The 25472-nt window shown below is 42.4% G+C and overlaps 1 protein-coding gene across 4 annotated transcripts in view; it reads right to left on the reverse strand.

Moving 5' to 3' along the window:
• The window catches only part of LOC108028314 (ras-related protein Rab-26), a 29030-nt gene that overhangs the window by 1465 nt on the left and 2093 nt on the right, over positions 1–25472 (reverse strand). Inside the window, exons 1-6 of one of the 4 annotated variants that reach the window (XM_017100037.3) lie at positions 22914–22995; positions 16827–17566; positions 14476–14586; positions 1329–1437; positions 397–507; positions 168–312 (exon numbers count right to left, since the gene is read on the reverse strand). In XM_017100037.3, the coding sequence (XP_016955526.1) occupies positions 168–312; positions 397–507; positions 1329–1437; positions 14476–14586; positions 16827–17519 (1169 nt within the window). In that variant the 5' untranslated portion in view covers positions 17520–17566; positions 22914–22995. Of the gene's footprint in view, positions 1–167; positions 313–396; positions 508–1328; positions 1438–14475; positions 14587–16826; positions 17712–22913; positions 22996–25472 lie in introns of those variants that run through there. The other 3 variants (XM_017100038.3, XM_044095450.2, XM_017100043.3) reach the window with 3 other exon arrangements.

A 25472-nucleotide genomic window follows, 5' to 3' on the forward strand; every position in this document is an offset into this window, starting at 1 on the left:
AGGCTTATTAAAAATAAATTTCTAAAAAAAAGACTAAAAACTTTATAAATTTCCAAAAATTAAGTTGCTAGAACTTCGCAGAGACACTGTTGTTGCCCTTTTGAATAACCACCTCTGAAGGCCATTGTTTTGGCCAATTATGGATGCATTTCAAGAGGAGCACCTACCTGGCCACCGCTGTGAAGGACAGCTCCACGTTGAGTCCCGTCTTGGCCGAGGTCTCCATGAAGGGCACGTTGTGCTCCCGGCCCAAGCGCTCCCCATCCTCCCGCTTCACCTGCCGCTCGCTGCCGCTGCAGTCGGCCTTGTTTCCTGCGAAACGAAAAGTGGATTCGATTTTTCCGAAGCTCGTAAGTTGATGAAGCTTAATCAAAGCCTTTTAACTGCATCTCCCACCTATTAAAACGATGACCACGTCCTCCTGCGCGTACTCCCGGATCTCGCCCAGCCAGGCGCGGATGTTGTCGTAGGTGGTCTTGTTGGTCACGTCGTACAGCAGCAGCAGAGCTTCGGTTCAAAAATTAAATTAGGATCAAAGGACAGGCGGTCGAAAGGAGCCGCAGTGAAGGGCACCCGGAAAAAGAGTGAAATTGAAATTGTATTATAAAATTAAAAGAAATATTTTAAGCTTTACATGTGCAAGGGATTTAAAGCTATCATTTAAAACTATTTTTATTTTTAAAATGTCTAGGAAGTAAATTCCCTAAGATATATATAAGCGATCAAGAAGATTATTAGAAAATGCTGCGCGCAAGGATTTTTTCATTTCGAAGAAATTATTTGTCTTTTTATTTTCTGCAGCAGAAATCCTCTAAAAAGTATTATGTACAGCGTTGCAATGAAAATGCTTGCTGTACTTCCTAGAAGTGACACAGAACTTGTTTTCCTTTGCCCCTTAAATTGATAGGGCTCTGGAAAAATTCCACGAAAGGCAAACTTCAAGACCCTTGGAGAAAAAAAATACTTTGCAACTAAAGAGGAGTTAAGTCGAATTCTAGGAAGTATACATTTATCTATTGAGAATTGCGAATAAATATTATTAACACACAAATAAATAAACTGTTTGAGAATTTAGTCCTTTAAGTTGGCTAAAAGTTAGGATACCTGACAAGTTTAAAGGGATAACCGTAATACTTTATGGGTATATCAAAAAATAATTTTTAATCACCAGCTACAGGTTAACAGAGTTATTTTCTTAATTTATTGGCTATAATAAAAGGGTTTTAATATTTATTATTCTTATTTAAAAAATCTTAAAAATCCTTAAAATCAATAAAATGTATATATTTTATGTCTATATATAAATGAGGGCTAGGGGGCTATCTCACCATGGGCGTCGCGGTAGTAGGCGTGGGTGACGCTCCGGAATCGCTCCTGACCGGCCGTGTCCCAGATCTGCAGCTTGACGCGTGTCCCGTCGACGACCACCACTTTGTTCTGTTGATATTTTTGTAATTGAACGAAATGTAATTTATTATTTTATAAATGCCCGACACAAAACTGGAACGTGGAAATGCAATTGTTATGTAAAATGCAATTAATACACGAAACAGTCATGCACAAAGGCCGTGCCACCGAATTACACATACAGAGAGGGAGAAGAGGGGGAAAAAGAGTTCAAGTGGGATAACGTTGCGAATGCGTAATGCATATCACTTATACGCAGCGTGCCCCCAAAACACATGCAGACTTGTTGAAAGCAAGAGAATCGGGGCGGGGGAATATTCATAAGTACAGGCAGACGGCCATTTCCATGATGAAAGCCCTGGGTCGAGGGATCCGGCATAATGATGAGCCGCCTCCTCTTCCGTCTTCCTCCTTGCCCGGATAATGAGCAGCAGACGTTGCAAGTTCGTCCGGTCATTGGCATTACGATGGCCCCATGTCGTGCCCCTCCAACTACTCAGACAGTCAGTCAATAGCATAAAAATGTACGGGGGCAGGAGAACACAGAAAAATAAAGAAAATACAGAACATACAGCGAAAGGTACAAGTACGGGGTTAGGTTCTAATGTGTTTGTGCGGCAATGTGCCTTGATTTGATTTCCATTTCGGGGAAAGTAACATGACTAAACAGATAAACCAAGAATTTCGGGCTCAGCACACACTAGGCTGAAGCACTGTCGCACTTTTCAGGGTCAAAATAAAAATTAAAAGGATAAAATAGGGATTTACAACTATACACCTTGTTTTTTATTTAATATATTTTTGGGTTAACTTAAATAACTTTAACAAGTATTTAGTCTTATGGAAATATTATAAGGAGTATCTATGCATGTGATGTAAAGATCATAATAAAACATGTAAAAGGCCGTTTTTATTGTATTTATTTAAGTTTGTTCGATTAATTATTAATTTGTAACTCCTTAACAATTATTATTAAAAAATGCTGAAATGTAGAATGTTTTAGTTCCAAGCCTTCTGTTTAATATTAGTCCAGCTTCGTTTGAATAAATACGTAGGGGAGTAAATAAGTGGGTGCATATCTTACAACATTCAAATGGAAAACTTTTCCTACATCTAGGGAGTTCAAACATTTAATTATCCATAAATTGGCAGGCACTCGTACACAGTATTCGCTTACTTTATACTTTGGCCAAGAATCAGCCAAGCTGAAAAATCAACATGAACAACTCCCCAGCGAATTACATTTCAGGTCATTCCCCGGAGGCCCCCTGAAGTAAGCAGCGGGCTCAGGGGGAGGTGGTGCATCCCCGAGGCACCACCAAAGTTAGACAATGCCACAGTCGACATATTTAATACGGCTAACATGGCAACAATTTAAAGTCAAGGAAACGCCAAACGAAACGGCACAGAGACAGATAGTAATAGAAAGAGATAGATAGTGATAGCGAGATAGAGACGGGGATACGTAACACGGGTAGTTTAATAAATTTATGAGCCATGAACCACAGAGGCAAAGAGGATAGGGATGCGCCTTCGGCCAGGACAACTAAGTCCCTAAATGTTCAACCGCACAATAATAAGCACAATAAAAGCAACAACAACAGCGAGGGAGGGTAAACAGCACACACACATAGATACACACACAGACACGGGCAGGAACATCAACAAGTCCTTTTCAAGTTCACATGCTTTTTAATAAATAGTCCCCCAAGGATCCTTATCTCCATCAACAGAGTGGGAGCTTGGGAGGCTTTCGCTGGGTTTTGAACAAGAACTAAACGTAAAGAGGCAACCGCAGGCAACTACGAAATCATGCACCACAACCCATAGACGGGTCGCAGAGGGGGTGAGAGAGACAGAGACAGGCGGGGAGAAAGAGACGCACACAGAAGGTTGGAAAGAGACAGAAACAGAGAGAAAGTGAGTGAACGGTGGAGTTGAGAGGGCAGTAGGTGAAAATCGCATTCAAAACCTTGACAACTGTTGACAGGACACACAGATTGGCGAAGTAGATAGCAGGAGTGGTGGCGGTACACAGAGAGAAATATGTATAAACATGTATATAAAGATGTATTTAATTTCTAACTCCTTATCAATGAAAGTCATCTAAGAAGATCCCAAACAAATTTGTATTTGAAATTAGGTATTTTCCTTTGTAAGCAACATTTTGTGGAATAAAAAGTAACTTAAAAATTAAGCTTAAAGCATAAAAATTGCTCAAACAGTATTGGGACTGTAGTGTTTTTTTTTAATAGAAAATACTGACATACATTTCTCTCCCTATGTACCCCCATGATGGACAGTTCAAATAGATAGATAAATGATGTAGATTTAGTAGACAGACAGAGTCAAAGATGTAGTGGCGACTGAATCGGCCGTTTTAGTTCATCCTAGAAGTATGCTTCTCTTCAGTATATGTAAGCCGAGCTTCGTTGCATATCCGAAATTTTGGTGCAATGCTATCGGGGTAATACCAATGAGAATGGTAATTCATCGAAGGTCAGCCGGCGCAGGGAGTCTTTGGAAAGCTCGACTCAGCTGTGAAACATTTCCGCCGATGGCCCCAATTACCCCACGCTAATTTTGATTCGGTCTTTTCAAATCAAGTCGTCATTGAGTGCAGATGCACTCACTCTCTATTCCGGTAAAATTGGTAACATCCCACGTGTATCTCAGGCAGGAGATGTAAGAAAGCCCCTGAGATAGGGCCCCAAGTCCGATCACGAATTTATTTTTTTTAAATCTGTGGAACATTTTTTTTTTGGGGCATAAGAACCCCAAAACCACCAGGTGGGTAAACCTTGTGCTCGATTTTCCCGCACTTAAAAATTTACAGTAGCCACACAAATTTCGCAGAGCTGCAGAAAGGCAGCCAAATCGCACCGCGCACGCCAGAGGAGCACCCTGCCGCACCGCGCACGCCAGAGGAGCACCCCGTCGCAAAGCATCCGCCAGAGGAGCACCTTGCCGCACCGCGCACGCCAGAGGAGCACCCCGCCGCACCGCGCACGCCAGAGGAGCACCCCGCCGCAAAGCATCCGCCAGAGGAGCACCCTGCCGCACCGCGCACGCCAGAGGAGCACCCCGCCGCAAAGCATCCGCCAGAGGAGCACCCTGCCGCACCGCGCACGCCAGAGGAGCACCCCGCCGCAAAGCATCCGCCAGAGGAGCACCCTGCCGCACCGCGCACGCCAGAGGAGCACCCCGCCGCAAAGCATCCGCCAGAGGAGCACCCTGCCGCACCGCGCACGCCAGAGGAGCACCCCGCCGCAGAGCATACGCCAGAGGAGCACCCTGCCGCATCGGAGAAGCATCCGCCAGAGGAGCGCCCTGTCGAGGAGCGCACCGGAGTAGCCCCGCCGTAAGAGGAAGCCCTACCGGAGGACCAGCCACATCGGAGAAGCACAAGCCGGAGAAGTGGCCAAGAGACCGCTGACTGAGGCGCGCGCATCGCTAGTTCGCTTAGCCGTCAGAGGAGCCGATTAGATTCCCCGGTTGGCGTTGTCATTGCGTGAGCCACAGGGGCTTGGCCCATTGGTGCCAGCGACGTTCGACTAGCCCCAGACAACTAGTGTAGAAGAGGAGCGACCTCCGACATTTAACCAAGGGCACAAGACAGAAAGATCTAGGCCATAAATTTTTTTTTATTTGAGAGAGATATTCGCGATGTAAAATGCCGGGTTTATGATCAGAAAAGTTTCCTTCCAATCGTTTGCACTCGCCAAGAAAAGTGAAAGTATTTTAACCCATAGGGCGGTATGAATCGCCTGATTTTTTTCCAGCCTGTACGTTGAACGGAAGATCGATCTTTCGCCGATGGAAATCTGAGTGAGTTGTCTTTGTTTAATTTATATTCACATTCGAATGGTATCGGAATCTATGGGTGAAACTTTTGTTTATTCTTGGGCGAGAATTAATAGACACCAATTACAAGAAAACAAATAAATAAGGAAAAGGAAAAAATATTAATTATAATATATTTTACTAGATATTTCAATATTAAATTAATACTAGTAGTTCATCAATTCTATGCCTTGAAAACAAATTAACTCGGGTCAGTTAAACCAATCTAATTAACTTATAAAAAAAATTGTTGTGGAAATTGTGGTAAAGATTATACGTGGAAAAGGAAAAAAAAAAAAAACCCCCGATAATGAAGTTGATACCTAAACATATTCTTAGGTTTTAAATACGCTCACCAAAATTATATAAATACGAAATTTATGCCTATACCTGAACATATTTTTTTTTCTGAAAAATATTATAATGAATTATTCTTTGGTTTATATTATTTACTATATCTTCTTTGATAATATTAAGATCTTTTGAATTTTGTCATTAAAAAATGGAAACTTAAAAGAAACGTATTGCTGAACTGAGCTGATGATTCCACGGTCGTAGGGAAAAAGGGGTCACCAGAGCCATGCTCTAGCGGAAGGCGACCTAGGTAGGGTGGGCGATAAGCGGGCGCAATTACACCAGCAGCCACGCAAATAGTTACATTCTTCTTTCTTTGATCTTTACTTTATATGCTGTTTTTCCCTTCCTTTCTTTTTTTTTTCTTTTTGAATTTGGTTTATCGTTCTTCCGATTTATATGACTAGCTCCTTTCAATGTCGCAAGCACGCTCAATTTCTTGAGATGTTAATAATAATGTGTGCATCGTAACTGAATCTGTGAGAGCAAGACCTCCACCCCAAAGCCACGAGCTAGCGCCGGACCTACAGCGTGCCACGCCATCACAGATTCTTTCGAAAATTAGTCCCTCAGTCGAACGTTACACGTTACAGTTATAATTAATTATTATTAATAGCAAAGGTGGCGCCCAACGTTAGGGCCTTAGTGAGTTTACTCATTAAGACTCATGGATAAACCAATTCGACTCTTTTTCATTTTTTTTTATTTCCTTCCTCTCATCTCAAGGATTTTTTGTAAATTTTAAATTTTTCTCGGAAATCAAAACTGTATAATTATTAACATTATTTTTTTTTGACCGAAAATCAAGAATTATCAAAGAAACCTTCCTAAATTTGGCACTTAACAAGCTGAGGAAAACGGGAAGAAAACAAACGCACTTAGGTCGATTTCTGTCCCGGTTTGAAATGCCATTACTTACTTACTTAAATAAAATCACAAACTAATCTAAACGGAAAATGCTGGCGTTGCTTGAGAGAAGCGTCACATCCAGAAGTAGTTTATGACAATTATTATTATTTCACAGGGGCACTATAATTTATTCGGGATCTGGAATACATGTGAGATGTTTTCCGAAAAATCACTGTCCGATACCGGAGTAAAGTAAATTAGCGTCTCCCTCCTTTAGTCCAGGTCATTGCGCCTTTCTATATCTTTTCTCATTTCTAAGGATGGTAACAAGAAAATACCCTTCGATTCGTGTGACATCAAGCAATCAGTTCAGTAAACAATTTTTTTATTTTTTTTTATCTTATCGCAAAGTTACGATCGTTGTAAATTTTTTTTTCGTTTTAATTTTATTACTGCGGTTAGTTAACTGTGGTCGGATTATTTTTGGGATACATTTGTTCGGATAAGGAGATAGTCTCGCTAGAAAATGGGGTTAGATCGATCTCCGGAAAAGGACGCTGAGAACAGCTCAAATTCACTCTGTCCTATATGCAAAGGCGAGATTAGCGGTGTCGATGTTTATAGAACATCGTGTCAACATGAATTTCATAAGAGATGCATAGAGGGTCACTGGAAGAAAAGTATACAGTGTCCGGTGTGCAAAAGTTCCTGTAGGCCCAAAGTTCCAAAGGTCTCCGATAATGCGGAGCGGGAAACGCGTAGTCAATCAAGGAACCGTCCACTCGTCGAGAATATTGAAAGAGAAGTTGCGGACAACACAGCCTCTACGTCAGGACTTAATGCAAGTACCAACAGCAGCGGCAACATCAATACAAGTGTTATTAATGCTAATGCCATCACCTTATTGGCAATGGAACGCAGATTACTAGCGACTCTATCGGAAAGGATGGCAGAATTAATCCAAAGTTCTGTATCTGATATCATAACCAGGGTGAGAGCAACTCAAAGTCCGGAGGCTAATAATAGCCAGGGTGAGCAGTCTTCTCAACAGACTATTAGAGACGTTAGTAATAGGACCAACGCGAGTAGGGGAACTGATGATAATCTACAGGACGTAAGAATGACTTCGGTTTCAACTGCTTCGCATCAAAGTTCCACATCCGATTTATTGAGCCGTCCTGATAAAGTGGTACATATTCTGAACGGATGGAAGATTAAATATTCCGGAGGAGGAGTACCAGTGGACAATTTTATTTACCGAGTTGAAGCACTGACTAGGGAAACGTTAGGAAATAATTTTTCCGTGCTCTGTAAGAACGCATCTGTTCTGTTTGAAGGAAAAGCCAACGAGTTCTATTGGCGATATCATAAAGCACATGGTGAAGTCCGTTGGGATAATTTCTGTTCAGCTCTACGTCTGCAGTTTAGACAAAATAGAGATGATGGGGATATCGAGGAGTTAATCAGGAATACAAAACAAAAGCCGAATGAAACTTTCGATTGCTTTTACGACAAAATATCTGATTTAATCGATCAGCTAGAGCAGCCGTGGGCGCCGAACAAACTGGTAAGAGTCCTTAAGAACAACTTACGAACGGAAATTAGGCATGAGCTTCTGAATCTGGATATTAAAACAGTTTCAGACTTGAGAGAAATTTGTCTAAGGCGCGAAGATTTTTTGGCTGATGCTAAGCGATACCAGGGGTACATAAGAAACACGCCATTTAAGCGCGACGTTTCAGAGTTTGCTGAAACCTCAGAAAGTCTTCAGGAAACGGAATCTGAAAATGAAGGGGATATCTCTGCGCTTGCACTGGCATGCTGGAATTGCCGCAAAGAAGGGCACCGGTATCAGGACTGCGTGACCGAGAGAAGAATATTTTGTTACGGCTGTGGAGCCGCCAATACATATAAACCTAGTTGCAGCAAGTGCTCAAAAAACTCAAAACCCGGCACTTCGAGGTCGCTTGTCAAACAGAAATCCTCGAGTGCCGTTCGAAGCCAAGCAACGATGACCGACTAATAGAGGAGGCTGCTATGGTAGCAGCACTCCCAAACCCAGACGAACAAAGACCGGCTATTAATTCGTTACTTCATAGTAAAATACCTGACTTAAAGAAGCTAGATATCTCGGAATGCAACTTTCAATCAGACTCAAAGATACGTCTATCCCGAAGCTCTCGTCGGATAAAGGCGTATTGGGAGAACATAAAGATATGCAACGTTGGGGTCCAGTACATTAATTCAATTCCGTCTGGGCAGAAGGATCCTCGCCCATTTTTACCAGTTCAAGTGTTCAATCGTACTGTCTATGGCTTATTGGACTCGGGAGCTTCGATTAGTTGTGTTGGTGGGAGGCTAGCGGAGGAGATAAAAACTAGCGGTAACTATAAAAAGATAAAAGGTCATGCTACCACGGCAGATGGAAGATCGCAGCAGATACTGGGCCATGTGAAAGTCGAAGTAGAATACATCGATAAGAAAAGTACCATAAAGCTTTATGTGGTACCATCGCTGAAGCAAGATTTATATCTGGGTATAGATTTCTGGAGGCTGTATGACTTGCTTCCTAAAAATATAAGCATATCTGAATTAGAATCGTCGCAAAGTAACGCTAAACCGGAGGTTGATCAGCATAAATTGTCTGATAGCGATCGAGCCAAGCTAGCGAATGTAATAAATTGTTTCCCGTCATTTAAACAAGAAGGGCTCGGTAAGACCAACCTGATATCGCATTCGATTGATGTGGGAACGGCAAAACCAATTAAACAACGCCATTTCCCCGTCTCCCCAGCGGTCGAAAAGGCCATGTACACCGAAATCGACCGAATGATAGCATTGGGAGTAATAGAAGAATCCGAAAGTTCATGGTCATCCCCTATCGTAATGGTAACCAAACCTGGCAAAGTAAGAATTTGTTTGGACTGTAGGAAGGTGAACAGTTTCACCGAGAAAGATGCTTACCCACTTCCTCAAATCAGTGGAATCTTAAGTCGGTTACCAAGAGCTGAGTATATTTCAAGCCTGGATCTAAAGGACGCTTATTGGCAGGTGCCTCTAGAGGAATCATCCCGCGACAAAACAGCATTCACAGTCCCAGGCAGACCTCTCTACCAATTTAAGGTAATGCCGTTCGGGCTTTGTAACGCCACAAGCACAATGTCCCGACTAATGGATAAGGTGGTACCAGCCCATCTCCGCAATGAGGTGTTTATTTATCTTGACGATTTATTAGTAGTTTCTTCCACATTTGAACGGCACCTCGAAGTACTGAGAGAATTGGCCTTGCAAATTAAACGGGCAGGTTTGACTCTAAATATTGGTAAAAGTCATTTCTGTATGCTACGCGTTCGATATTTAGGGCACATCATAGGCGACGGTGGAATCCGAACGGATCCCGAAAAGGTGGCAGCAATAAAAAATTTTCCTGTCCCTAAAAGTCTGCGAAGCTTGAGAAGTTTCATGGGCCTGTGTGGATGGTATCGAAAGTTTGTGCCAAATTTTGCTTCACTCGCTACTCCTTTGACCGACCTAATGACCACAAAACGAAAGTTTAGTCTAACTGACGAAGCTATAAAAGCCTTCGAGGAGCTGAAGCAACGTCTAAGCGAAGCTCCAGTTTTGTGTAGCCCCGATTTCTCGAAACCGTTCGCAATACACTGCGATGCGAGTAAAACAGGGGTAGGCGCTGTGCTTGTACAAATATCCGAAGAAGGAGATGAACGTCCGATTGCCTTCATCTCCAAGAAGCTTAACAAGGCCCAACGCAACTATACTGTAACCGAGCAAGAATGTTTAGCGGCCATCGTAGCTCTCAAAAGTTTCAGGGCATATGTTGAAGGAATGGAATTCACAATCATAACGGATCACGCCTCATTGAAGTGGTTAATGTCCAACCATGACCTGAATTCCCGGTTGGCACGATGGGCGTTGGCTTTGCAAAGGTACAACTTTAAGATTGAGCATCGCAAAGGCTCCCTTAACGTTGTTCCCGATTCGTTGTCTCGCGTCAACGAAGACGTGATAGCCGCTGTAGATTTACGGGAAGGACTTCTAGTGGACTTGGATTCTGAAGAGTTTAAGAAAGCAGAATATGTGGATCTAGTAGAAAAAGTAAAAGCAAATCAAGCTAACTTTCCTGACCTCAAAGCTGATAATGGCTATGTGTATCGGAAATCAGAGCATTCTACAGGGGAACAAGTCCACGATGATTACGCATGGAAACTCTGGATACCGAAGGAACTAGTGCCAGAAATCCTTAAGAGAGCACACGATGGTTCTATGTCTTGCCACGGTGGCATACATAAGACCATAGAGAGAGTGAGGCGTTATTATTTTTGGCCTGGCCTGGTGCCAGATGTAAAGGCATACATTAACGCGTGCGAAGTGTGCAAAACGACAAAAGCGCCGAATTATACACTGCGACCGCCATTAGGAAAAGCACCGGAAAGTCAACGGTTTTTCCAAAGATTGTTCGTAGACTTTCTTGGGCCATACCCTAGATCAAGAAGCGGGAACGTGGGAATTTTTATCGTTCTAGACCATTTTTCCAAATATGTATTCCTTAAACCAGTTAGGAAGATTGACACCAGTGCGGTCACAAAATACTTGGAAGGAGAACTGATCATGGCATATGGAGCTCCGGAAACCGTGGTATCAGACAACGGATCACAATTTCGTTCTCACGCTTTTCGGAAATTGATGCAGCAGTATGGCATCACACATACATTAACGGCGGTGCATTCACCGCAAGCTAACGCTTCCGAACGCGTTAATCGCTCCGTGATTGCTGCGATCCGAGCATATGTGCGACCAGACCAGAAGGACTGGGACGAACACCTAAACAGAATATGTTGTGCATTGAGGTCCTCCGTTCATGCTAGTTTGGGAACTTCTCCATATTACATGGTTTTTGGACAGCATATGATAACATCCGGTTCTACCTACTCACTGTTAAGGAAATTAAATTTACTTGATGATCGTTCACTAAAATTCAATCGCCAGGACTCATTTGAGATTGTTCGAGATAAAGCATGTAAGCGTATGTTGGAACAACACGCCGAAAACGAGAAGCGCTATAACCTTCGGTCTCGAAACGTCTCATTCGTGGAAGGACAAGAGGTGTATCGCCGGAACTTCAAACAAAGCTGCTTCCAGACGGGATACACTGCCAAATTCGGACCTTCCTTTGTAAAGGCAAGAGTTCGCAAGAAGCTGGGAAGCGCGTATTATGAACTGGAAGACTTACAAGGCACACTTGTAGGTACCTATCACGCCAAGGATATTCGGCATTAATGCCTCTTCCGTCGGTATCAGTCTAGGGTACCAGGGATAGTATACCCTAGCCTGATTGTTTGGGGGGGCTTTGTAGTGGCGACTGAATCGGCCGTTTTAGTTCATCCTAGAAGTATGCTTCTCTTCAGTATATGTAAGCCGAGCTTCGTTGCATATCCGAAATTTTGGTGCAATGCTATCGGGGTAATACCAATGAGAATGGTAATTCATCGAAGGTCAGCCGGCGCAGGGAGTCTTTGGAAAGCTCGACTCAGCTGTGAAACATTTCCGCCGATGGCCCCAATTACCCCACGCTAATTTTGATTCGGTCTTTTCAAATCAAGTCGTCATTGAGTGCAGATGCACTCACTCTCTATTCCGGTAAAATTGGTAACATCCCACGTGTATCTCAGGCAGGAGATGTAAGAAAGCCCCTGAGATAGGGCCCCAAGTCCGATCACGAATTTATTTTTTTTAAATCTGTGGAACATTTTTTTTTTGGGGCATAAGAACCCCAAAACCACCAGGTGGGTAAACCTTGTGCTCGATTTTCCCGCACTTAAAAATTTACAGTAGCCACACAAATTTCGCAGAGCTGCAGAAAGGCAGCCAAATCGCACCGCGCACGCCAGAGGAGCACCCTGCCGCACCGCGCACGCCAGAGGAGCACCCCGTCGCAAAGCATCCGCCAGAGGAGCACCTTGCCGCACCGCGCACGCCAGAGGAGCACCCCGCCGCACCGCGCACGCCAGAGGAGCACCCCGCCGCAAAGCATCCGCCAGAGGAGCACCCTGCCGCACCGCGCACGCCAGAGGAGCACCCCGCCGCAAAGCATCCGCCAGAGGAGCACCCTGCCGCACCGCGCACGCCAGAGGAGCACCCCGCCGCAAAGCATCCGCCAGAGGAGCACCCTGCCGCACCGCGCACGCCAGAGGAGCACCCCGCCGCAAAGCATCCGCCAGAGGAGCACCCTGCCGCACCGCGCACGCCAGAGGAGCACCCCGCCGCAGAGCATACGCCAGAGGAGCACCCTGCCGCATCGGAGAAGCATCCGCCAGAGGAGCGCCCTGTCGAGGAGCGCACCGGAGTAGCCCCGCCGTAAGAGGAAGCCCTACCGGAGGACCAGCCACATCGGAGAAGCACAAGCCGGAGAAGTGGCCAAGAGACCGCTGACTGAGGCGCGCGCATCGCTAGTTCGCTTAGCCGTCAGAGGAGCCGATTAGATTCCCCGGTTGGCGTTGTCATTGCGTGAGCCACAGGGGCTTGGCCCATTGGTGCCAGCGACGTTCGACTAGCCCCAGACAACTAGTGTAGAAGAGGAGCGACCTCCGACATTTAACCAAGGGCACAAGACAGAAAGATCTAGGCCATAAATTTTTTTTTATTTGAGAGAGATATTCGCGATGTAAAATGCCGGGTTTATGATCAGAAAAGTTTCCTTCCAATCGTTTGCACTCGCCAAGAAAAGTGAAAGTATTTTAACCCATAGGGCGGTATGAATCGCCTGATTTTTTTCCAGCCTGTACGTTGAACGGAAGATCGATCTTTCGCCGATGGAAATCTGAGTGAGTTGTCTTTGTTTAATTTATATTCACATTCGAATGGTATCGGAATCTATGGGTGAAACTTTTGTTTATTCTTGGGCGAGAATTAATAGACACCAATTACAAGAAAACAAATAAATAAGGAAAAGGAAAAAATATTAATTATAATATATTTTACTAGATATTTCAATATTAAATTAATACTAGTAGTTCATCAATTCTATGCCTTGAAAACAAATTAACTCGGGTCAGTTAAACCAATCTAATTAACTTATAAAAAAAATTGTTGTGGAAATTGTGGTAAAGATTATACGTGGAAAAGGAAAAAAAAAAAAAAACCCCCGATAATGAAGTTGATACCTAAACATATTCTTAGGTTTTAAATACGCTCACCAAAATTATATAAATACGAAATTTATGCCTATACCTGAACATATTTTTTTTTCTGAAAAATATTATAATGAATTATTCTTTGGTTTATATTATTTACTATATCTTCTTTGATAATATTAAGATCTTTTGAATTTTGTCATTAAAAAATGGAAACTTAAAAGAAACGTATTGCTGAACTGAGCTGATGATTCCACGGTCGTAGGGAAAAAGGGGTCACCAGAGCCATGCTCTAGCGGAAGGCGACCTAGGTAGGGTGGGCGATAAGCGGGCGCAATTACACCAGCAGCCACGCAAATAGTTACATTCTTCTTTCTTTGATCTTTACTTTATATGCTGTTTTTCCCTTCCTTTCTTTTTTTTTTCTTTTTGAATTTGGTTTATCGTTCTTCCGATTTATATGACTAGCTCCTTTCAATGTCGCAAGCACGCTCAATTTCTTGAGATGTTAATAATAATGTGTGCATCGTAACTGAATCTGTGAGAGCAAGACCTCCACCCCAAAGCCACGAGCTAGCGCCGGACCTACAGCGTGCCACGCCATCACAGATTCTTTCGAAAATTAGTCCCTCAGTCGAACGTTACACGTTACAAAGATGCGAGTTAAGCCATGAGAGACGGAAGAACACTTAGGCGGAAAGAACAACAATGATAGGAGCAGTAGCCACAACAACAAGAACAACAACATCAACAACACAATAAGGATACTGACAATGACAATGACAACAATATACAGAAAGAGGGAACTGAACACACACAGATTTGAACGGAGTAGCATGGAACAGAACAAACTTGGCGGGAATAAAGCGCTTACCCTAAAATCAATGCCGACCGTGCTGAGGAAGTAGCTCGGCACATAGCGACCATCGCGGAATCGGATCAAAAGTGAGGTCTTGCCCACTCCCGAGTCGCCCAGCATTATGACCTATATTCGGGATGTGGGGCGGGCCGTCGGGAAAGCCAAGAAAAGCCAGAGAAAACCAGGTGATACGTAAGTGGGGTAATTGGTTATGTACATTCTTTTTTTCGGGTGCGAAGGCATTGTCATGGTTAGATTTTTCTGCATAATAATTTATGCCGTTCCCTAATGTCCCAGCTAAATATTTAATGAGCTGCCTATGAATTTTACATGCCATCTCGTTTTCAGCCTCCAGCAAGGCGGAATACTCCCCCCTTATACCCTTTATATACAGTTTACAGCTGAATCCTTTCGAAAAGGTCCTGCTGCTGGCTGCTATTGACTCTGCTGGGATACGCAAAGTTGGCTGGGTTATGCAAACATTGCAATTTCTGATTTTCCAGGGAACACCTTGTTTGCCATCTGCTAACTAGGCGAAAATTTAACATGAAAAGCATTCGGAAACCCTATTCAAACACAGAACATAAAAACTCGCAGAAAGTTGGATATTAAATTATGTTTGTCCATATTCAATGTAGTATTTCGAACTGATAGATAGGTTGTATTCGTTTATAAAATGCTTTGGAACTGAAGATTGGTATATATTAATTATCAAAAAACTTGTTTAAATTTTTAAAGTTACAAGAAGATCATTTATTAAATAACTTTATAAGTATTAGATACTTATTCAGTATTTATTAGACTTAATTTGTAATTGAAATAAATATATTTGGAAAAACAATTAAAGGAGACTAAAATAGCATGGAGCTGTTTCCCTTTAGCAACGAAAGCGAATTTTTCCCTGCTCTGAAAAGTTATACCTGCTCTATGCAGCGCCAAAATGAAAATGTAGATTGCTTAAACAATTGCTGTCATCGGAGCCAACTAATTTTCACATTTAAAATGGCTTAAAGCTTCCTCGGGGGATTTATGCAAATGCCTGGGGGCCCCTGCTTCTTCAGCATTTAACGAGCGCGACAAATAAATGAAATTTTTATGCAGCTCCTGTTTTATATATTTTTCATTTTTACTTCTTGGCCTGGCAGCTGGCTGACAGGAAGTCGCCGCCAGGAGTCCTGTCATAATTCACCAGAATTATTCTAATCAACAGCAGCTGCAGCAGCCGTGGAATATCACAAAACCTTGCTCTCCAACTTTCTGATTTTCCCTTTGTGTCTGCCCATTTAATTCCCTTTGTCGCCCTGCACTTTATTGAATTTTATGACTGTGTTTTCGACTGCTTATGTAAATCGCATTGTAAATCAGGCCAAAAGCCGATCAGGGACGCAGCGAATAAAAGCCGGCTCGTAAAAGTCGCAGGCTGTCAAACGAAAAGGTATAATACATAAATCAAATTGCGGCCTCACGAACAACTGGCTGGGAGAAGCACACCTCCCAGACTCCCCAACTTGCAAATAAATATACCCATAAGAGTGTGTATACAATATATATTTTACTTTGGCACTCCCTTTTTGTCGCCCTTTGAAAATGCAAATTGGCAGTTGACAAGTTCAATCGAAAAAGGGAGCTTTTTTCCTTATTTTTGGAGCAAGTGCAGTGATGTGGGAGGTATTCTTTATAACTGGCTGGAGCTCAAGGTCGATGACAATAGGTTTTTTGGTGTTTTATCTGACACACCTGTGAACCTGATAATTTATCTTTGATACAACAAATTCTAAATAAAAAAAAATACTTCAACACCCATTTGAACAAAACTTATTATTAAAGTTTGTTAGCACTATACACCCATTGAAAAACAACTCTATGCGTTTCATTTTTAAAATACTTTAAGAAAGCAATGTTTAAAATGCTTACTTATATTTTAGGTGGAATTTGATTTCCTTTGCTATTTAATTATTAAAGAGTCCACTTACTAGTTTTTAAATTGCCATACTTTATATAGATTTAAGCCAAGCTAACTTATAATGATTTTCCTATTTTACTGTAAAAAAATATTTTTGAAATAAGAATTTCTAGATTACGTTTTCTCAGCTACCATTACTTGCATCTATTTCATTTTCTTAATTACCCACTTGACAAAAGGACACTGACTAGTTTATATGTTTTTTCCCTGCCCAACTTTGACTGCCCTGCTGAAAAATGTTTCTAATGCTCACTTCTAGTTCAAGGTAAAAGGTACTAACAACTTTTTAAAGCTCTTCAGCCACTTCTCTCTACTGGCTTTATTTTGTTTTCTAATTTATCTAATTGACAAGAAGGACACTGAGTAGTTTTTTAATCTTTTCCCAACCCCCCGTTCTATTCACCTTGCCCATAATATCAAAGTCGTCCTCCTCCTCCGGCGCATTGTTGGATGAAATCATGCGGATGAGTGCTCGTCCGGCGTTCTTGCAGAGCGTGGCGCTGGCTCCCTCGTTGCCCGGGCCTGGAGCAGGTGCAGCAGGTGCAACAGATGGCCTGGCCACAGCAGTTCCGCCTCCAGCTCCTCCGCCACCACCTCCTCCGCCTGCTCCTCCGGTTCCCTTGGAATCCAAGAGTGGCTGCTGTTCTGCTCCAGCGGCCAATCGCACGCTATTCAAACGGGCCATGAAACCATTGCCAGATGGCAGATGATGCGATTGAGACTGCGACTGCGACTGGGATGCGTGTGGAGCCTGATCCCGGAAAATGGAGGCCGAGGTCATGTATTCGGGCAGCAGGGGCTGCTGGGAGATGGACTGCTGGCGCTGGTGGACAATCACGCTGGGTCGCCTCTTCGGATAGCCGTCGTCGTCCGAATCATCGGAGGCAATGCCGTTGATCTTGTCCAGCGTTTTGGGTGGCAACTGACCCGGCGTAATGTGCTGCCAGGTGGGCTTCACCAGGGACTCGCGACGAGTGGGCGATCCGGTGGATCCACTGGCCAGCGGCGACGGGCTGGCCACCGAGATGGAGGGCTTCCGGCTGCCCGATGGACTGGCAATGGAGTCGCTCCGGTATCTTGTCTGCTGACGACGCATCTTTGAAACCTTACTCTTTTCCTCACTTCCTGCTGATTGGCCTGATTCTATATTTAACACACACAGGCACATAAATCAATAATCTCGACTCGGATGTCGGTGGTGTCTTCATTATTGATGGGCGAAAAAACCCACCCCCTCGGGGAAAAGTAAGTACCCCAAAAATAAAGTTTGCTCGGATCTCAGATACACACGCACTCAGCATTCTTCCTCCCACAGAAAGTCATTAAAACTCATTAAAAAGCATAAACAAGATGGCAACTTTCATATTATCCTGTTTTAATAAATACCCACAGTACTGTGCAGGAGAAAGTCGGGAAAGTAATGGAATGTGGACGTAAAACAATGAACGACCAGGTGCAAATTGAATGTAATTTCGTCGCTTTCCCTTTTTGGCGAAATGAAATGAAAACCGAAACCCACAAATGCTCCGGGGCCACAAAACAACAACTGTCGTTGACAACAGGGTGAAAGTGTGGGGGGAGGGGTGAAATGGGAGGTGGTGAAAGGAGAGAGGCGTGTTTTGGTGGGCGGCTGCGGTTGCTGTCGCTAAATCAACAGTTGGCAAGCAAACCGCAAGGCCACCAAAAGCGAAAGCAAAATCAGCGGACCGAAGCTGTGGCTAACTAAATTTTTGGCTAATTATGCACTGGCTCGCCCCGCAGGAGAAAGTTGGCCAAGAAATGGGGGGAGGGGGAGGTTATGGGTGGGGGTGTAGTATGGATACAGCCCTGTGATTAACTAGCACTCATTAGCAACCTCGAAAAGCCCTAACGGCTGTTTCCTAAGTGATTACAAATCGCCCGTACATACCTATCTTTGGCCATTTTCTTAGCCTATTTTTTGGGGCCAAAAAGAGTACAAGTGAAAGAGTGGCGTTCCCAGTTTCATTTTCTCTATTTACTTCTTATATCGTGTATGTATTTTGTCGAAAAATAAGGAAATGTTTTTTTTATATTTTAAAACATTTTAAGCCATTCCAAAATTAATTTTTAAAATAAACGAGCTCATAAAACAAAAAGATAAATATTATATTATATTTAAATAAAAACGTTGAGTTGCTTATCAAGTGCAATCAAAGGCAACCAAATATTTCAATAAATTTAAATCAAATGCCAACCTAGCAAAAACGCTAAAAATTATCCAAGCATACAGCAAAATCGATTTTCAAGCTTTAGATAATAGGGGAAAAATAAATTTCCCAAATTGACTGCACAACTTAAAAAAACGCATGAAATAGTGGAGTATCTAGCAACCTCAATAAACCCGCGATTAAAATTGAATTTGAATCGATAAGTGGAATAAAAAACAGTGAATAAATTTTCAACCATCGGAAATCCACCAACTACAAATCACGTTTCATGCACGAAAAGTTGCTGAACTCTTATTTACTTTGACGTTTTTGGGGTTGCCAGCAGCGAGCCAAAATTCACCCCAACTTTAATTTAATTTGCAGCTCAACAAATTGCCAAATGCCAATACATATATCAATATGGCTGTACGGCTTTCAATTTCCAGACAAAACCCCATTGACGTGGGTGGCTTTGGGTTTATTTCGGGTGGGGATGTGGGACTAAAGGGTTGGGGAATTGGGACTATTGAAGCTGCGGGCCCGCAGAACCGTGCGAACTCAGCCGTCCATCCTGCACAGCTGTCTGCAACCTGTCGTTTCACCTTTACGTCTTCTTTCTCCTTTTGCGAAAGGAACCCGCCTTAAAGCGTTCTTTTATGGCGGCTTTCGGCGTGGGTCCTTAAATGCAGGTCAACAGCAGCGGGCACGTGCGAATTGTTAACTACTTTCTGAAGGCGGCTAAGACGGGGGCCAAGTGCCCGAGCTGGAATGGCAATGAAATCGGATAACCCTTGAGCCCGGACAAATTGTTTGTGTATTGTATACACGACTTTGAGGCTTGATGGAGAGAAACCAGTCACCAAAAGGCATTTAGCTTGATAATGGTCTCTTAATTTAAATCTAGCAAAATACTTTAAATGTTAGGCTTTAGAAAATAACATAGAAAACCATCAACAACCTTTTAACATCTAACATTAAGCTCACTAACAAATCTATCAGCTGAACATCTATACCAAAAGCTCAAATGGATTCCAGGAAATCACTCGAAATTAAAAAACAATGAATAGGTAAAATTTCGTATGAAACGAAAAGGTCGTTGAAATCGGATATCCTTTGGGCCAAGGACAATTCGTTAAAGCCGGCAAATGTATAATTTTACCAATTACCCGACCATTCGTAGCAACGCTCTCAAGGGTAGACCTTCAATTATGCCCCAATTTCAATGTAACCCTGTACAAAAATGTATAAGGCCTGTGGACAATTCGTTTCCTTTATGCAAATATGGCAAATGATATTCCAAAAGGTCTACCCTTTTTCTCTGGCTTGGGGGCCAATGAGGTGTCAATCCATGAAACAACCTTTCGAGCGGCCATCGAGCAATTTGCTTTAATCAACTTAAAACGCAATGCCTGATAACAAAAGTTTTTAATTGGGTTGTCGCTGTTTTCTGCCCAGCTGATGCCCCCGCTTTCCGTCTTTTATCCCACACAGAAAGTATTCGGTAGCTATATTACGTAAAATAGTTAAATATAAAAATGAAAAAGGTATAAATAAAGAAGGAACATTAATAGAACATTACATGCAATTTTTTATCTCATAATAAAAAATTTAGGTTTTTAAATAAACAACAAAAAAGGCAATTGGCTTTCCATATATATAATATAAAAACTTAAATTTTACATAAAGATATATTTTGTATAAAAGGAGATCGTTTTTCGCAGTGCATCCTTCCGTACTGTTTGTGACAACAACCAAGAGGCGAGGAGACAAAAAGGAAAAGAGAAATTTCCTTTCTCTGAGTATACGAAATTTGTTCAAAGTTAAAAGTTAAGCAGCATTTTTCAGTTCCTTTCATAAATTGGGCGGAATGGAGGGGGATTCACCAACCCCCTTGGCAGCACTCCCCGTGTAATTATACAAAGCGAAAGGAGAAAGTGGGCGACCCTGGGGCGAGGGGCTGGAGAAAGGCCAGTCGGTGTGGCTGGTTCACTGCACAGCCAACGGAACACCCACGCAGGACACAATGCTCATGTAAGCGTACAAGTGTGTCCTGCCCACGCACACACACAACCGCAAGGCAAGCAGAAGATGCTGCTCACACAGATACTGGGGACACACTGACTTACATTCAATTTAGCGCTCAATCACGCCGCTTAAACGACAGCAACAAGGAGCAGACAGGAGCGCCAGACAATAGTTTCCTGATTGCACGGACATGGACAGCTTTAAGGAAATGACGAGCCAGATGGATGGACCGCCGTCCACGCAAAGGATATTCACTGGGGCTCGGATTAACAGCACTTTTGTGGGTCTTTTCTAAAGTAAAGTTTGATTAGAGTTTTGGCAACATAGTTAAAGTTTTTTATCGAGAATTTGTTGGTACTATAATATTTAAATATATTATATTCGTTTGAAGTCAGGTCTTTAAGATTGTTACACTATATATTATTTTTCGTTAGCTTTAAGGCTCTCTTAATTTGGAGCTGTTCAATTATTCTTTTTATATTTTTCTGTATTTTTAAAAACAAAAATATTCTAACTAGTACTGTTAAAAGCAGATGGATAGAGGCTTTTTGATTTACTTATTTTATTTCAAGTTTGGAATCCCAAAAATGAAACAACATTTTATTTTACCAGTCTCATTTGATCTAAAAATGGTTCCATCACTATTATTATTTCGAGCAGTTCTGTGGATACACCCTCTAAAAATGGCATGTGGTCGTCGGAGATTTTGAAGGGAAGCTTCAAATTGACGAGAGAGCCAATTGACAGGACAAAAGGCAAAGCGATTTCATAAAACTTTCAAGGCAGCCAGACAACAATTTAGTGCTGGTGCATCTGGGGGTCTTACAGAGAGGGGCGCCCGAAGAGGGGGCTCTGTCGGAGGGGGAAACGACCCCCCAGGAGATTTGTGCCAGTAATCGGCTTAAATGACGATTCAAGTGACTTCCAACCCAAGGGGATGCTCCGGGAAATTTCGGGACGACAAGAAACAGGACACCTGTGGCAGTGAAAGAAAAGTTTTGGGGGTTTCGTAGGCCTATTTTCCTCGGCAAACCCACCTTTGGGGTTTTTGCAAATCGCAGGGTGAGACAAAACCAATTTTAATTGCGAAAATCGATGGCTCGTTTATCGCTCTCTTGAAGACCTCGAAAACCACAAGCTGCTTAAAAAATTTCTCAAGTTCCAGCTCAGTGGAAAATAAAATAAGTTGGCCGTTAGATAAGAGGATTTAGTGGGGAAAATCGGGAGGCGGAGATACCACTAACCATGACCTTCGGCACTTTGCATTCATGCGCAATTATTGGCTCTCGCATAATTAATGCGCATTTGAAAGAAACCCGAGTCCAAGTAAACAACAATAGAACCTGGCCAAGACATGGCAGACACGTCCGGCTCGAGAATAAATGGGATTATATTCAATTGCATTGATCGAGTTCCAATTAGAGGCAGACAATTAAGTTCGGGGAAGCGGAGGAGAACATTTCTGAAAATAACCGACGGTCCATTTCGCACTTAATCAGAATTCCAGGAATCGTTAAAGGCCAGCACTGATATCTTTTGCTGCTTTGCGTGATTAGACATAGAATATTTATATTAACTCAAATCAATTACATACGTTAAACCTATAAACTAAATTTAACGTACTACGATGTTGTTGGTTGATAGAATGGTTTCTACCTGTCTAGCATTTAGAATCTTTAACTTAATATCATATTGCCGAACACAGAGCAAATACAAATAATATCATTTTTAAGCTAACATAAAGTTAATATAAGCCCAAAAAAACATAATACAAAATTACCAAAATAAACTATATACAAAAAATCAAAGAAAGTTAGAGATTAATATTAGTGATACGCAATGCTTAGGTTGGTTAAAAAGCCCTTACTGCGCCTGGTGAAAATGTTAGATAATTTATATTTATTTGTACAGATTAAAATGCAACCCACTTCCCTGAAAATGTGGCTTTTGTGCGAACTCCACGTCATTTCGCATGCCGTTTCAAGGAATGTTTCAAACAGATTATCCAATTAGAAGGCAACCGAAATTCCCAAATCCTCTCAGCGCCACAAAAACCAACGAACGTTGGCCCACAGCATTTTCCGCTACACTTAAATTATTTAATGCCCAACGAGACTCAGTCTGGCCTAATTGTTTTCATTTATTTTTAAACTCGCGCAGGACCTTGTCAGGTTACCCAGACAGCACAAAACAGGAGCCCTCACAAGCACACTCACAGTCGCGCAGGATGGGCAAAGGATTTAAAGCGCCAAAAATAGAAAACGAAAGGGGCTGCATTTTCGAATGCAAGTGCTTACAGAGTGTTTACATATGTCTACCAAATGCACCAAATGTTTAATGAGCGCACAGAAAGTCAAACATAAATTCAAAAGCACTTCACTTAATCCTTGGCTCGGAGTTTCGCGACGAATCTTTTATTTTTCGGCTGAGGCTGAAGCTGAAGCTGAAGCAGCTGGCGCAGCTTTCCACCTGGCTGGGAAATTCGGAAAAGCTGCGAGGAGTGCGCGTGCGATGCTTATCGAGGCGTCAGTGTTCAGGCCCACAGCTAGACTGACTGGCGGACCCAGGAGAACTCGCATCACTCCCATATCACTCGCAGCAGCCGAGTCCTTCGGCTCCGCTCCGATGTAAGTTCGAGTTGCAGCTCGTGCGGCTTCGGGCTTTTCCGCTTTGGCTTTGGCTTTGAAATCAGCAGGAGCAGCAGCCCTGGCCTAGAAACGTGGAAGGTGGCGCAGGGGCTGGGTTAGAGGCTGCAGGTTCGGGGTCCCAGGACTCAGGTGTCTGTCCCATAGGGTGCACCGATTTGCTGCCAGAGTGTTTCCCCATCTGCATCCCAAGTTTCATGTCCCTATTTTTCTTGGTTCTTGGGTTACAAAGTGTTGTTCAATAAAGTAAAGTATTTCAGTTATTTGAAAGGTGTTTTTTTCATATCTCAATAATTAGCGTAAGAATTCAGGAGATTCAGGAGACATAGGCATGGTATAGTATCAAAACTAAGTGTTAGAATTATACACTCAGGAATCCTATAAAAATAGTACAGAACATTTGAAGGATCAAATGGGTATTATTAAATAAAAAGATCCGAATCAACAGTTTTTCTTTAATTGTAAAATTGTAACATCTGTTAATTTTAGGATACCTGTTAACTTTATAATTATTTTTATAACATACTTCATATTATAAACAGTTTTTACCCTAAGGATTTGAAATATTTTCTTGTTGTATTACATATATTTATACAAAATAGGCATCGATCTCTAGCTTATTGAAAAAACGTATTGATAAACTTAAATGTTTGAAATAAAGATGGTCCCTAAAACATAGATTCGTTTTGCATTTCAACAGCTTTCTCTACCCTTGACCCACCCTAGTGACATGCCTATGCCCCGGAGTCGAGCACGCGCCAGTTGTGCAACGTGGAAAATGGGGAAAGCGGGCTGGCCAGAGGAAGAGCGGCAGCATTCAAGGCAACTGAAAACCGTTGCACTTGAACTTCACTGGCGGCCATTGCGGTGGCTGTCTGTCTGTCTGTGTGGCGGTGCTGGTGTGCTGGTGCGCTGGCGTCTTGGTGTCTGTGTCTCTGGCTCTGCCACAACGCGTGTGTGTGCGGTGAGTGAAAGTGAAAGGCAACAGCAACAGGTCGCGTGTGTGGGTGAGTGAGTGAGTGCTGCACACGCTCGCACCCGCCCTTCCACTCCCAGCCCGCCATCAATGTCAACATCAACAACGTGTAAAAGGTCGAACGCAGCGGCTTATATTTATCCTGCGGGAAAAAATCAATTTGGGGGATTTCAGCATGCCCGCCAAAAATAGAAAATCTCCGGCGATTACCCAACAATATGTTGCCTATTTAGCGGGGCAACAACGGTGCACGGTGAGAAAGGGTTTGAAGAGGTGTTTTTTTATACTATTATATTTATATTTCAATCATTTTTGTGTTAGGATTAAAAGGGGAAATACATAGTTATAATAATTAAATGGAGATCCTCGCAGTAATATATTTTAAGATTGGTAATGGCTGTACTTTATAATGTTAAGTAAAATATAGAAGTTTCAATTACCATGTAGTTAATATATTAAATTTAAAAATCTTTTGTTGGGTAATTTATTACGAGCTTCAATTGTTAAACACTCGCAGTTATTAACTCCGCATACACTAAATTAAATTCTAGTCTAAATACCTCTACTTTTCTCTCAGTGTCAAGCCGAAGACTTGTATTACCAAAAGGCACTGGGCAGCTGTTCCCCAATTACACACTCAGCAAGCTAATGCACACAGACATACTCCTACTACATAAGCGAACCCATTCGATTGTGCGTCAGTACATGGGCGGGGGTCGCAGGGGGTCGGCCAAGGGGCAGGCGGGGCGGGTCGGGGTCGGGTCGGGCTACTGTGCGGGTTTCATGCAGCAGGCAGCGCTACGGATTCGCCCGCAATCGCAAGACTTAGGCTATGCGAGTTCCGGGAATTAGGGTAACACGCTCGAACTTCTGTAACTCGAACCAGCATATGTCAGCTTTCAAAATTTATTACGTTCTATATTTAAATAAAAGTTTTTTATATTAATGGGCCCAACCGCAAATTAAAAGGACTTGAATTATATTATTATATGTATAAGAATGTGCATTATACTTTATAATATAATGTGTAAAAAGCACTCTGTAAATATTTTTTAAATAATGTTATACATATCTACTTTAATGTTAAACACTTATTATGAGAATAACACAATATTTTAATATTATAATCAAAGTTTTAGATCGTTAAATAACCTTAAAGTTTTAAATTGAAAACTTCTATATTTAAAGTTGATTTAATTTAAATTTATTTCATTAGAAAGAGCACAATAAACATA

This window comes from Drosophila biarmipes, chromosome 3L (assembly GCF_025231255.1).
Source record: "Drosophila biarmipes strain raj3 chromosome 3L, RU_DBia_V1.1, whole genome shotgun sequence".
NCBI classification, from domain to species: Eukaryota; Metazoa; Arthropoda; class Insecta; order Diptera; family Drosophilidae; genus Drosophila; species Drosophila biarmipes.